Source organism: Salvelinus sp. IW2-2015, linkage group LG4p, assembly GCF_002910315.2.
Source record: "Salvelinus sp. IW2-2015 linkage group LG4p, ASM291031v2, whole genome shotgun sequence".
NCBI lineage: Eukaryota > Metazoa > Chordata > Actinopteri > Salmoniformes > Salmonidae > Salvelinus > Salvelinus sp. IW2-2015.
In genome coordinates this window covers 4,096,626-4,111,557 of record NC_036841.1, presented here as the reverse complement: position 1 = coordinate 4,111,557, position 14,932 = coordinate 4,096,626, and the positions used below count along the sequence as shown (strand labels likewise).

The 14,932-nt window shown below is 47.6% G+C and overlaps 2 protein-coding genes across 4 annotated transcripts in view; one reads left to right on the top strand and one right to left on the bottom strand.

Moving 5' to 3' along the window:
* Window positions 1-14,932, bottom strand: part of limk1a (LIM domain kinase 1a) — a 526,526-nt gene that overhangs the window by 322,734 nt on the left and 188,860 nt on the right. The gene's annotated exons all lie outside the window — the stretch shown is intronic.
* mettl16 (methyltransferase 16, N6-methyladenosine) overlaps window positions 1-14,932 on the top strand; it is a 28,208-nt gene that overhangs the window by 3,587 nt on the left and 9,689 nt on the right. For all 3 annotated transcript variants that reach the window (XM_023980720.2, XM_023980713.2, XM_023980710.2), the window contains exons 3-8: window positions 4,405-4,592; window positions 6,320-6,460; window positions 6,570-6,685; window positions 6,922-7,064; window positions 10,941-11,010; window positions 12,312-12,401. In XM_023980720.2, the coding sequence (XP_023836488.1) occupies window positions 4,405-4,592; window positions 6,320-6,460; window positions 6,570-6,685; window positions 6,922-7,064; window positions 10,941-11,010; window positions 12,312-12,401 (748 nt within the window). The remainder of the gene's footprint in view (window positions 1-4,404; window positions 4,593-6,319; window positions 6,461-6,569; window positions 6,686-6,921; window positions 7,065-10,940; window positions 11,011-12,311; window positions 12,402-14,932) is intronic.

The following is a 14,932-nucleotide window of genomic DNA, read 5'->3' as shown; positions in this document are numbered from 1 at the left end:
CCCCATGCTCATGTGTGTATACCCCTCTCGTTTGTACATTGGAAGTGATCCAGCCTCGTCTTTGTGTTGAAATTGGCACCCGTCTGCTCAGTGTGAAAATTACATTGTGTAAATGCAAATGAATGCAGACAGACATGCCGATGTCACCATCAGGTGCAAGCGTCTACTGTATGAGTGAAAACATATTGGCGTGGGCTGTGGGTATTTTCATTGTGAATGTGCAGAGTGTGTGTGAGCTAGTTAGTTTATCAGCTGTCTGGCGTGGCTGTTTAGTGACTGTGTGGGTGAGCAGTGAGGCAGAGGAGAGCTGTTTAAATGTGCTTGATGTCCATCTGCAGCAGCCAGGTGGTAATTACAGAAGAGAGAATCATTACTGTACACTACATGACTCGCTGACAGAAGGATAGACGGATAGAGAGACGACTCACTGACAGAACTACAGACACTGACAGACAGACAGAAAGAGCTCCATTACCATACGTGACTCACTGATGGACAGAATGACCGACTGAGAGGGAGACAACACAACCTCTTTCTCTAGAGTTTGCTCACTACCAGACCTGCGTGGGTTCAAATATTATTTGTTTTCTTTCAAATATTTCAGCAGCGCTTGATTGAGCGTGCCTGGTGCAATGGAACAAATGCAGTAGTCCCAAAAGTGCAAGATCCGTAAACTGAAAAAGGACCTACCAGTGAGACACAAGTCTTCACCCTGAATATCCCTACAATCCAGCACTGATGTCTCCCTGAAGCGCTTACACTAGTGTGAACACAATTTAAAGCTTCAAGAGAACTTCAAGATTAGTCCACTGCTTGGCAAATCCTGTCTATGGATGTTTTCCTCTTGTTCTTTGCCAGTGATTTAGGATCCCCTTCTGCCACCAAGCAAGTGGTTGGATTAGCATACTTCTGTATTTGTGGTGTATTAATCTGGTAAGTAAGTAGCCTTAGTTGAGTACTTGAGCAGCCATTGATTCAGTGGATCAGAGTTCTCTTGGGGAGACGACGAGGAGACAACCAATCCCTCTGGGAGATGAATAAACCAGTCTCCTCTCACTCACTGAGCCCCACTGGAGTTGGAGGAGACTGAAAGATAGAGAGGAGGGGGTATGTGATTGAGAGAAGTTTGACGAGAGGGATGAGAGAGAATTAGCCTTTAGAATTGAAAGTAAGATATATTTGGGGGGGTTCTCATCAAGGAGGGAGAGTGATGTAAGAGATGGAGAGAGCGAGGACTCAATGGCAGAGAGATGGGATTAGGAAGCATGAACCAGAGAGATGACCCAGGCGTTCCATCGCGGCTGTCTCTGGCTGACTGGCTGACGACCCATGATGCCGCGGGAGGGCATAAAAAATTCAACACTCTGGGTGACATTTCATTTGGCTGTCATCGTTTTTGGGGGTGCAGATATTACCAGCAGAGAAACCATCCCTGGTGGGTGGAGGAGTTTTTTCCCCATCTTCCTTTAATAAATGGAACAATGGAACTTTCCATCTCACAGTGGGTTCCTTCCTGGTGCTCTGCTTGCATTGTTACCATCGTAGAAGACAGGAGGAGGTGGTGAAGGGAGAAATATGGATCAGTCTGAAAACGAGTCCCCTGGCTAGACCATATACAGTGCCTTAAGAAAGTATTCACACCCCTTTACTTTATACACATTTTGTTACAGCTTGAATTTAAAATGGATGCAATTGAGATGAGTGTAGATTAGTGACACAAATACCCCCTAATGTCGAAGTGGAATTTGAAAATCTATGGCAAGATTGGAAAATGTCTGTCTAGCAATGATTGACAATTCACTTGTTTTATGAATAATTAGCTTTTTTTTCTTAAATTCAGGTGTGCAAAGCTCTTAGACTTACCCCAAAAGACTCAAAGTTGGAATTGCTGCTCGGGTGTGAATACTTATGCAAATTCAATATTTCTGTATTTAATTTTCAATAAATTAAGCAAACATTTCTTAAAACATGTTTTCACTTTGTCATTAAGGTGTTATGTGTGTAGATGGGTGAGAAATTATCATTTTAATCCATTTTGAATTCAGGCTGTAACACAACATAGTGGTATGTCAAGGGGTATGAATACTTTCTGAAGGCACTGTACATCTTTTGTGTATGCTAAGCTTGCAGATCTGAAGGCACTAGATGGGTAGCTTATATGGTGGAAGTGCACTAAATCACCTCAATCTCCCTGATTGGTTGACTGGGTTTCTGATTACGGCCAACTGATTACCAGGACCTCTCTGATTGCTTCGCTTGTTAACCAATGAGAGCCCCTGATCAGCATGGACTTTGATTAGGGCCGAGCTCTTTACTGAGGATAACTGTGGCTTCTTTGAATGGCTTCAGCTTCTCCTTTGCATTGAACTTAGTGGCACTAAAAGTTTTTTTCGTTTTATACCTGATGAGCTCTTCTACATACTTAAGTGCCTTCATTTAAAGTGGAGCTCTCCTAGTCTTGGCTACACCTCTGAGTCAGGAACAATCAATACTTGTTGTGTTCAGTGCAGCGAACAATAACCTGATGTGGGAAATGGAGCTGCTAATCTGTCCCCCAAAAATCCTGTGCATTCAGAATTAAAATGAGTTTGACCTGAAGGTCGCCTCCATCTCTATCTGTGCTGATGAAGGACTACGCCAGTGGAGGGGGGAGACGTGGGGGCTTACTGTGCTTCTGGCTTCTTCAGCTGCAGCAGTTCCCTCACTGCACTAGGACTGTTCTCGTGCTCATCACAGTTTCAATTCCCTCATCTCTCATGAGGTCACATTCTTCTGTTCCATCTGCTGATATTTTGCTCCCACCCCCACATTCTAATTGCTGTACTCCCTCTGTCCTCTCACTATTGTCTCTTTGTCCTCTCACTATTGTCTCTTTGTCCTCTCACTATTGTATTTCCAAATGCAGAGGGAAACTGCTGAGTATGCCTCTGCCCAGGTAGTTTGGAGACCAGAACTCCCTGTGTACTCACCCACCACAGCCCACAACCCTCCTAACAACAGATCTCAACCTTCGTCCCCCTCACAACCTTACTCTGCTTTCATTACGTCAGGTTCCCTTAGGCTTCTTACCGCCCTTATCATTCCACCTGAGTCCTCTACATCACCATCCTCCTCGCTCACCTTATTCCTGTAACACTTTAACACAGACAACATGAATTCTCTCACAAACGCGGTTTATACTGCCACCGGTTTGTCCCATGTCCGACACCGTCCATCGTCTGGCGCACAAACGTCCACCCTACAATGTGCGTCTCGATCTCGTGCACGCTCACGCTTCTTCCTGTATCAGCCATATTGCTCCAGCGTGGCTGGATTTACGTGTGCTTTACTGCCTGTGTGTGCTGGTGGTCCGTGGTGGTTGCCATAGAGATCCGGCGTTGCAGTGCTCTGCAGTACATACGCACACACACACATTACAGTCTAAAAATAGAAGGCTGAGCAGGCAGGCAGGCTCTGAACGGCCTCGTTCTCTGCATATTGATCAACGGACTGCTTCTAAGGAGAAGAGAGAAACTGAAACCTGACGACTACCGTAGCCAATGCCTAGGCTTTAGCCCAGTGGGCTAACACAGTCTTCGGGGACACGGGTTCGAACCCCCGTCTGTCACATTGTACTATATAAATTACACTTTCCCCCATATGCACGTAGTCTAACTCATCCTCTCCCTATAGTCACGCTCTTCATCAGTGAAAGTCTCTCTCCTCTTTGCTGTAGCTGTGGTGAATAGGCTCTCCGTCTCGCCCCCCGAACCCAGCTAGGAGGTGCCAGACGCTCCTATCACCAGGAGGTGTCTAATTGCTGTCTGGAGGTGTGAATGCAGCACACAGACTGGTTAATTACACACATCTTGCTCTATCTGTCCCACTCTCTTTGTCTCTCAAACCCCAAAATTATTTTGTTGTGTTTCTCAAACACAAAATATGCTTTCCAGGCAGTGGAAATCATAAAAAATGTAGAGCAAGAGGTGTGTGGGTCTGGTTTAATGCTGGAAAATATGATTTCTGTATCATTAGCGAAGAAGTGTAAATTGATAAGCTCATTTAATTTGTCGACGGGTCACATCGTGGTGGTTGACGTGTGATGAGGGGGAATGGGAGATATGAGCACTTGGCTGCTCAGGAAGGGAAGGGGGGAATGCAGTCTAGGGCTGCCTGGAAGAGGGGTGGTTTATGTGACATGGTGTCAGCCTGGAAGGGTGGTCTTTAGGAGAAGCAGAAGGGTGGGGTAGAATTGATTTGCCATTTAATTTAGGGCTTCTTAGTTAGTGGCTCTCCGTGAGTTTACAATAAATGTGTTAAGGTCTGGGTTTATGGTGTAGTTACTTGTTTTTGTTTTACCTGTGTAGTTATGGTGTAGTTACTTTAGCATTTTAACTACATCTGTTGCCCCTCCCCCTCGTGCAGGCTGAACTTCAAGGAGCCAGAGGCGGTGCGAGCCCTGACCTGTACCCTGCTGAAGGAAGACTTTGGGCTGACCATAGACATCCCTCTGGAGCGTCTCATCCCCACTGTGCCTCTCAGACTCAACTACATCCACTGGGTGGAGGACCTGATCGGAGGCCAGGGGGAACCACGCAGGGGCATCGACATCGGTACAGTTCTGACCTCTGATAACCCCTACTAAATATAGCCCCTCTCCCTTGATCTCTTTGAAATGAACCATCCCTCTTGTTTCAGCCATCATTGCTAGGATGCCTCTTTACCACCAGTCCTGTTTCTGTAGAGGAATAGATGGCTTTTATAAGGCCTGGCCCTTTAATCCCTCCACTGGTTCTTAGTTAAATTAGACCGTTGGTTTCTCACCTGTCTATATAGATAGAGCACAAATATCCTCAATGCTAAATGGGATGAATAAACTCCCATTGGGGCGACAGGTAGCCTAGTGGTTAGAGCGTTGGGCCAGTAACCGAAAGTTTGCTAGATCGAATCCCCGAGCCGACAAGGTAAAAATCTGTCTTTCTGCCCCTGAACAAGGCAGTTAACCCACTGTTCCTAGGCCGTCGTTGTAATTAAGAATTTGTTGCCTAGTTAAATAAAGGTTAAATAAATCAAATAAAATTCCCATATAAACATCACATCAGTAATGGAGAGTGGTCAAGTTATTTAATGTGTGATCATGTTTGTTTGCTCAAGGGATATTCCTCCAGCAGTAGCCAAACCGTGCTTCTTAACACCCGCCCGCTTAACCCAGAAGCCAGCCACACCAATGTGTCGGAGGAAACACTGTTCAACTGACAACTGGGGTCCGTCTGCAGGCACCCGGCCCCGCCACAAGGAGTCGCTAGAGCGCGATGAACCAAGTAAAGCCCTCCCCTAACTCGGATGGTGCTGGGCCAGTTGTGCCGCACTATGGGACTCCCGATCAAAGTCGGTTGTGATACAGCCCGGGATTGAACCCGGGTCTGTAGTGACGCCTCTAGCACTGCGATGCAGTGCCTTAGACCGCTGCGCCACTCGGGAGGCCCAGTGCATTACATTTGACGAAAGCCTATGGGTAGTGTGTGCTATATAAGGTGCTATTTGGGGGACAACCTATAAGAACGTCTGCCTGACATTGAGCATTACAGGCTGGCTGAGAGGGGCTGCCTGGCACAGGTCTAGCCCAGGACACATATTCACAAAGTCTTAGAGGAGTGCTGATATAGGATCAGTTTTGCCATATGAGATCATAATGAATATGAATTTAATTACAGGGGGGACCTGATCCTAGATCCGCACTCCTACTCTGAGACATGCTTTTAATACAGGCTGACTCCTACTAGTCCAAGGGCAGCTGGCTGTCCGTGTGCATCACAGACTGGCACAGAGACTGGCAGAGGGGCTGCATGATGGTTGGCACATCCACCTTCGTATCCCACATGTACTGTAGGCCTATCTATTTCCTGTGGACCACTAGATATCACTGGCCAAATCCCCATCCACATGTCATGGCTGGTTTCCTGCTCTATCCATCAGAGAGTGTGATGTGTGTGTTCGTCAGTTTAGCTCCTCAGAGAGGCGGACAGGTCAGTGATTGGTGACCCTGGTGCCTGGTCCATTCTGTAAGCTGATTGGAGCTGTCACTCTCCTGATGGATAGCCACAGGGCATTACTCTCTCCCAAAGCTTGACCTGCGAGGTGCCATCTCACCCATCTCCACTGCCCCAGGGGACCTCACTGTGGTTGGGTAGGTTGGAGGCCCTGGTCTCTGTTAGACCTGGACGATCTGATCATGGCTGTCTGGATCACCTCTTGTTAATCCATTATGGACAATAAGAGACAGCGGGAGTGGCATTGAATACACACACCCTGTGCCTCATGTAGTGTGTTATATCCCCAGGTACTGGAGCATCCTGTATCTACCCCCTGCTGGGAGCCTCTATGAACGGCTGGCATTACCTGGCTACTGAGGTAGATGACATCTGCTTTGACTATGCCACCAGGAACGTAGAGCAGAACAACCTCTCGGATCTCATAAAAGGTCAGTGGCAAGCTGTCCATTGGTAGCCGCATTGTAATGTTCCACTACTGAAAGGAAGATGGCTTGAAACCTTGTTGATAACGTGTCCTTGCCCTGTCTCATGTCCCAGTGGTGAAAGTTCCCCAGAAGACCCTGTTAATGGACGCTCTAAAAGAGGAGTCAGCCATCGTCTATGACTTCTGCATGTGTAACCCTCCCTTCTTCGCCAACCAACTAGAGGCTAAGGTAGGCCTCTTTAAATGGAAAGTGTTCTGAGAATCTGGAAAAACGGCTTTATAAATCTAATTTATTCACTGTTTTCCTCCCCCTCTATTTTTGTCTTTTCCTTTTCTCTGTCACTCCCTCTTTCTCATACCCTTTACTTTCTCGCCCCATGCCCCTCTTTTCCTCTCCTTCTCCCCCCTCTTTGCCTCCCACCCTGTTCCTCCCCTCTCCCCCTTTCTCTCCGTCCTCCTCCCCAGGGGGTAAATTCCAGGAACTCTCGTCGTCCTCCCCCCAGCTCAGTGAACACAGGTGGTGTGACAGAGATCATGGCTGAGGGAGGAGAGCTGGAGTTTGTCAAGAGAATCATCCACGACAGCCTGCAGCTCAAGACACGCCTGCGGTGAGAGAGTGACACACACACACACACGTAGGACGTGCGCGCGTAGTACACACAAACACACCACACATTGGTCCCCATCAGTACACAGGGTGTGGTGGAGTAGCGTTCAAGATCTCATCACGCTGGTTTCCGATTGGTCATGCTTTATAAACTCAGCAAAAAAAGAAACGTCAACTACTATTTGTATGAACATAACAAGATTCAACAACTGAGACATAAACTGAACAAGTTCCATAGACATGTGACTAACAGAAATTGAATGATGTGTCTCTGAACAAAGGGGGGGTCAAAATCAAAAGTAACAATGCAGCTGGTGGCCACACCAGATACTAAGTACTGCAGTGCATCTCCTCCTCATGGACTGCACCAGATTTGCCAGTTCTTGCTGTGAGATGTTACCCCACTCTTCCACCAAGGCACCTGCAAGTTCCTGGACATTTCTGGGGGGAATGACCCTAGCCCTCACCCTCCGATCCATTAGTGGGATTGAGATCCAGGCTCTTCGCTGGCCATGGCAGAACACTGACATTCCTGTCTTGCAGGAAATCACACACAGAACGAGCAGTATGGCTGGTGTCATTGTCATGCTGGAGGGTCATGTCAGGATGAGCCTGCATGAAGGGTACCACATGAGGGAGGAAGATGTCTTCCCTGTAATGCACAGCGTTGAGATTGCCTGCAATGACAACAAGCTCAGTCCGATGCTGTGACACACTGCCCCAGACCATGACGGACCCTCCAAATTGATCCCGCTCCAGAGTACAGGCCTCGGTGTAACGCTCATTCCTTCGACGATAAACGTGAATCCGACCATCACCCCTGGTGAGACAAAACCGCGACTCATCAGTGAAGACCACTTTTTGCCAGTCCTGTCTGGTCCAGCGACGGTGAGTTTGTGCCCATAGGCGACGTTGTTGCCGGTGATGTCTGATGAGGACCTGCCTTACAACAGGCCTACAAGCCCTCAGTCCAGCCTATTGCGGACAGTCTGAGCACTGATGGAGGGATGGTGCGTTCCTGGTGTAACTAGGGCAGTTGTTGCCATCCTGTACCTGTCCTGCAGGTGTGATGTTCGGATGTACCGATTCCTGTGCAGGTGTTGTTACACGTGGTCTGCCACTGCGAGGACGATCAGCTGTCCGTCCTGTCTCCCTGTAGCGCTGTCTTAGGCGTCTCACAGTACAGACATTGCAATTCATTGCCCTGGCCACATCTGCCTTCCTCATGCCTCCTTGCAGCATGCCTAAGGCACATTCACGCAGATGAGCAGGGACCCTGGGCATCTTTCTTTTGGTGTTCTTCAGAGTTGGTAGAAAGTTCTCTTTAATGTCCTACGTTTTCATAACTGTGACCTTAAATGCCTACCGTCTGTAAGCTGTTAGTGTCTTAAGGACCGTTCCACAGGTGCGTGTTCGTTAATTGTTTATGGTGAATTAAACAAGCATGGGAAACAGTGTTTAAACCCTTTACAAGGAAGGTATTTGGATTTTTACGAATTATCTTTGAAAGACAGGGTCCTGAAAAGGAGACTTTTCTTTTTTTTTGCTGAATTTATCTGCGCCACTTTCCTAAACCCCAAATATAATATAGAAAAAGCTGATGGTTATGTGTTGGTGTTGTTGGGTGTTTGTTCATTACCTTCTGTTACAAATGCACCCTTTCATTTAGGATGTAAGGTAAGGAGGGATGATAAAGGGCCACTGATGGAGGAGAGCAGAACGATGGGATGGAGCTGTCACCCAGAGTTTGTTTAATGAATTGGCACCAGGGTAAACAGTCACCCAACCCACCCCCCCCCCCCCCCCCGCAGTATCTGCATGCCCGCAGGGAACGTGTGTGTGTGTGTGAGAGAATTAGATTTGATCACACTGCACGTGTGGTGACAGACAAGGGCTGACTTGGAAGGTGTGTGATTGCATGTGTACGAGTGTGTTGAACTGTGTCACTACCATATTTTTGTGTGTAAGATGATTGTCACCCACAGGAGAGTGTGTGCGGTGTGTGCATATTTCTGTGTGAAAGATGAGTGGCCCTCACAGGGGAAAAGTGTCCATCGCTCTCTGTGTCTGGTTTGCCTGCATGTGTCTGTCTGTGTGTTCACACCGATGTACTTGTATGGTGCGCTTGGCTGGTGTTGAGTGTCTGCCACAGGGAAAGGTGTGCCTGCCCTAGTCTCCCGCTTCTGTTCTTTCCCTCCTCCCCTGCAGTGTGTGTAGTTTGTTTGGGGCAGGGGCCAAGGCAGCAGTAGCAGGCTGTCACTCCACACACTGCATGCTGGGACAGCAGAGCTACCGCCAGGTGTCCACAGAAACCAAGCCAGCCCCTCTGATTGGTCTCTGAGACTCACGACCCCCCCCCCCCCCCCCTTTCAACAACACTAAACCGAATTACTCTCACCAGACTATCACACATAGATAGTCATAAACACACCCCAACCACCAGCCAGGAAGTCCCCCTTTTCACGAGATGCCCTCTGCTAGTCATTGTCTGTATATGATCTGATAATCACTAGCTATGTGGAGAGGGTAATAACGTTGTAATCACCGGTCTTTGTACTCTTGGAAGGAATAGCTTGAAAATAAATGTACAACTTTGCCAAGAATCTGACTGCTTCTGTCTGACCCCCTATGGATATTTTAGTTCTTTAGGGATGGAAGGTCTTACTGGAGGAAGTGGGGAAGCTGGTGTGTGTGTGTGTGTGTGTGTTAACATGAATGTTCAGCCTCCTCTCTGCATGACAAAGTGGGGAACATCTGGGGATATTACAGGTCCTCAATATTTCATGGTGCCACTTGAGACGAGGCCTTTGCGCCCCCACCCCTACCAAAAACCCTTTCACCCCCACTCCCACCCTTACCCCACCCCTACCAAAAACCCTTTCACCCCCACTCCCACCCTTACCCCCACCCCACCCTACCCAAAACCCTCTTCACCCCCACCATTACCCCTTATGCCAATATGACTAGCCAAGTTTGAAACTATGATCTTGCAGTGTTAAGCTTTCACAAGGCAATTCAGAGAAACCGTTATGTAATTTTGGTACGGATAGAAAGGAGTCATGAGTGCATTCAGGTGTGTGCGCCCCGGCCAATTCTCTTCACAATCATCACACAACCTCATTCTTTTCAGAACATCCCAGGGTGTGACGCCATGTCATCTTGTAACTGTACATCAAACATAATGATCCTAAATGTTGACATTGTACACACCATGCACACAGAGCAGAGCACATGTGGCAGTACACAATTTTCGGGGACCGAAAGCACTACTTTCAGATCTCTTGAAAAGATTGTTCCATTATCATAACAATAAACACGCCATCCTCACCATACACAGCATTGCTCAGAGATATATAGTATCTAGGCCTAATTAATCTAGACAGGATAGGCAACCCAACCAGACGAGGTTTGTCATGCATTGTTTAGTTTTCCTATCCAGATTGACTCACTGTTGGTTTGTCTATTTCTCCCTGCTATGTTTGTCTCTGTGTTTCTCATGCTAAGTTACTCTGTATTTATCTTTGCTGGTTAGTACTGAGGCTCTATATGCTGTTGTATTGATTACAGTAGACTTATCTCTTCATTGCAGAGGAAAGCGATTGATCTGCCCTGCCCTGGGCTGGACTTCAAAGCTCTGTTCCACCATAGAGACTCATACTGGCCCTGTTGTCTCTCTCTCATATATATTTATATATGTAGTAATTACAACTACCCTCTTTGCCTCAGAACTACAGAAAGTCAGTTAGGATGTTTTTCCATGGAGGGAAGCAAGAGGTAGATCCTATATCTGCCGCTTGTTTGATCGCAGGCAGGGGTTCATGCCCAGCGCGCTGGACTCACACACACACACACTCCTAATAGATTATTATTCTTCCAGGTGGTACAGTTGCATGCTGGGAAAGAAGTGCAGCCTGGCACCTTTGAAGGAGGAGCTGAGAAAACAAGGGGTGAGTGCACAAACACACACCTATGTATATTTGAGACAGTCTTCAGAATGGGAGCTCTGAGGAGACATTTGATGCTCATACATGATCTTATACACACAGCACTCGCAAACAGATACAACACACAGATGCTCTGTACTGTACCAAGCTTGGGTACCACACACAGATGCTCTGTGCTGTACCAAGCCCTGGCATGTGTTAAAAATATCCTGATTCCCCATATATACCCAGTGATAAGGTGAGGTAATGGAGGGTTGAATGAGCTCCCTCCCACCATCTCTAATACCACCTCTGAGACGGAAGAGTGGGATTAGATACCTTCTGAACCATAACGGATCAAGCCTGGCTAATACGCTGGCTAAGCAATGTCATAGCCCAGACCTGATTGAGCTGAATTCTATTAGCCTTGCGTGACTGAAACGCATGGCAGGGCCTACACACAAACATTTATATTACACACACGTACGCATACACACACAGACGGTATGTCAGTCCAACTAACGTTCATTAGCTCCATTATCCTAGCTATTAGCCCCTAGCACATGACTGATAACTGACTGGCTATAGAGGTTAGTCTCCAGCCCTGTGTCACTGTGCCAGTCGCTTACCTCCGAGATTACGAGACTCATTCACTGGGGATGACTGGCACAGCAGCTCCCATGGTGTTAACCACACACGTCAATCACTGGGGGAGGACCATCCCACAATCCCATGCTCCTCCAGAGGTGTCAGAGGGCTGTCGCTGCTCATTAGTGTTAGTGCAGCCATGGCCAACGTCCAGCGCATGCAAGAGGGTGGGGGTGTAATAGGAGACCTAATTAATATGCTAATGCTATATGCTGCATCCTGTGTTTCTTTCTCTCTATCTTCCTTGTTCTCTCTCGCTGCTTGGTTCAGGGGGTGTTTAGAGGTCAACATGGCACTGTCATATAGGGATGCGTTTTCTTGCCTCCGAGATCTTTGACCTGCATCCCTGGAGCACATTCCCCACTGAAACCCACTGCTTATTGATTGTGTGTAGGGAGGGGGTATCAAGTGGATACTATTCAAGAGTCTTTTACACTGATCTTTTCCCCCAGGTCCTTCATGCTTATTGGAGGCTCTTCTCACTAGTGCTCAGCTCTGGCACTAAGCGCTGTATGTGTAAATGTGTCCTGTTCACACCTTGAAGGATGTAGTGCTGCGCTCCTTCACCTGGACATGCTGGGAATGTGCCTCTGTAGAGCTACCTGTGTATTGCTAATGCTTGTTGTCGTCTGCTCCATTAGCGTTGTCTAATGTTCTCTGTATCGGTCTGTTTCCAGGTACCCAAAGTGACCCACACAGAGTTCTGCCAGGGACGGACCATGCGCTGGGCTCTGGCCTGGAGTTTCTATGATGACGTTACTGTTCCGGTAAGCTGGCTCTGGTGGGTGGTTCCCCTCGGGTCCTCTCCCAACCAGTTCATCTATAGTGGGAGAGTAGAAGAGAAGGAAGGCATAAGCATGGCATCACCTCTCTCTCCTTCCCTTTTTCTTCCCTCCCTCATTCCCAGTCATCCAGACCCATGTCCTAACTACACCCCTGCAACTTTTCCAGACATTCCCCAGACGTTCCCAACCTCCCCACACTTCCTTAATAATGCATTCCCGGCCCATCCCACTCCATTCTCCAGCCAATTCCATAAGAGAACACAGGCAGCACTCAACCCACTCTCTGGGGAGATGTTTAAGTCCCTCCCCTAATTTGCTGTATCCAGGCAACAGTTGCCGGGGCAGGAGTGTGCGCACCCGCACGCCATTCCATTAGGCTCTTGGGCCACTGAGGGAGTGATAGAATGAGGGAGAGATCAGAGCTCAATATGAGAGTGTGAAAGCTGGAAATATTGGGAATTTGAACGAGAATTAAAAAGGGCGCTAGAGGCCTGGGGATTTTTTTAAATTACGTGTTTTAAATTTAACCTTTATAACTAGGCAAGTCAGTTGAGAACAAATTCTTATTTACAATGACGGCCTACCCCGGCCAAACCCGGACGACGCTGGGCCAATTGTGCGCCGCCCTATGGGACGGCCGGATGTGATGCAGTCTGGATTCGAATCACCGCTGCGCCACCAGGGAGCCCAATGGAAAGGGGAGTGTTGCAATATATGAAGACTCCTTTGGTGTCAGTCAAATTCTTGTTTCGTTTGCCTTACACCAAAGGCAGTTGAGCAGAAAGATTGGCCTACATTTTACTGCCCTCTCCTCTCACAGTGGAGCACTCCATTACCAGGCAGACTGGGGAGGAGTGTGTGTGTGGGGGGGGGGGGTTCTATGCATGAATTGTGCATATGACTGTGTGCAGGTGAGCGTACAAATGTGTCTGTGGCCTACTTAACCCATGGATTACTAGAGCAGGCACCTGTGTACTAGTAACTAGTAGTAACGCTGCTCTGGCACCCCAATGGTGGAACAAACTCCCTCACGACGCCAGGTCAGCGGAGTCAATCACCACCTTCCGGAGACACCTGAAACCCCACCTCTTTAAGGAATACCTAGGATAGGATAAAGTAATCCTTCTAACCCCCCCCCCCCCCTTAAAAGAGTTAGATGCACTATTGTAAAGTGGTTGTTCCACTGGATATCATAAGGTGAATGCACCAATTTGTAAGTCGCTCTGGATAAGAGCGTCTGCTAAATGACTTAAATGTAATGTAAATGTAACTAGCTCCTCCGTGGCACCACAGCCTGTGTTTTCAGCACAACCTGGTGATTGAATCAATAGCTCTGACATCTGACTGATGTGTAAGGCAGGAAGTGAGTCTCACTAGCCACATTGACAGAATCTGATCCCTTCATTACACAGAGGGGGGGGGAGACATACTGAGGACGATAGAGAGAAAGAAAAAGGTACAGAGACCATAAAAGGAGACTTGGAGAGGGAGCATTAAAATCAAAGCGCTCTAGCTCTTGTTGGTATCTGTGTTCTGAGTGTCATGTGACAATGTGGGCCCACAGCAGGGGGCGTGTCTGGCATGCAGGAGAAGATTTACAGCAAGGGGCATGGTTAGGGAGGGGTCAGAGGTCAACAGGAGCAAGACCCTGGTATTGAGGTTCTGGGAGGGGGCTAGCCCTAGCTAGGTTGAATAGCCATCTCTCTTCTGCTGATCTGTCTGTCTGTGTGGTCAGTAATTGAATATCAGGGGAGCCATGCTGGGGCTCTGTTTGTTCAGCTGAGCACCCAGGCTTGAGTCCTGGTTAGAATTGGGGTAGACTGGCTGCTAGAGAGAGAAACAGACAGACTGGCTACACTAGAAGACTAGAGCGAGGTGTGGTCAAAACAGAATACAGAAAGCTATTTTTCTTGTGTGTGGACTGACCACACATTTGAGTGTATGAGGAGGTGGGAGTGGGTGAGCCAGGTTAATAATGGAAAGGGAAAGGGAGGGAAAGAGCAAAGATGAATCACTGGAGACCAAAGAGTGAACTTAAAGCTGTATACACACAGACTAGATGAGGAGAGGTGTTCTTTCCTGTCCGTGGTTTTTGGTATGTGCTTGTGTGTAAGTGTTTTTCTGTGTGTATGCTTTTGTTTGTGTGAATCTGTGTGTGTACATGCATATGAGTGTGTGTACTGTGTTACTGTGTGTATTTATGTCAAGGATATGCTGTACAGACAGGCTACAATCCTTGATGGATTGTATAGATTTTCTTGGTTTAAGCTGCAGGGGCTTACTGAGCAGAGAGAGAGAGGCTGGGAAACAATCAGAAACGCATGAAGCAGCTATAACCAGGCCTGGCTGGTATAGACTCATAAGACAGACCTGGGTTCAAAAACTATTTGCAATCTTTCATTTGCTTTAGCTTTCCTAGAGTACCAGATGGGCAGGGCTAGTAGTTTTGCGATTGCCTGGGTCAAAAGAATCAATAGAACAATCTTAATCTAGCCCAACTAAATTATAAAAAT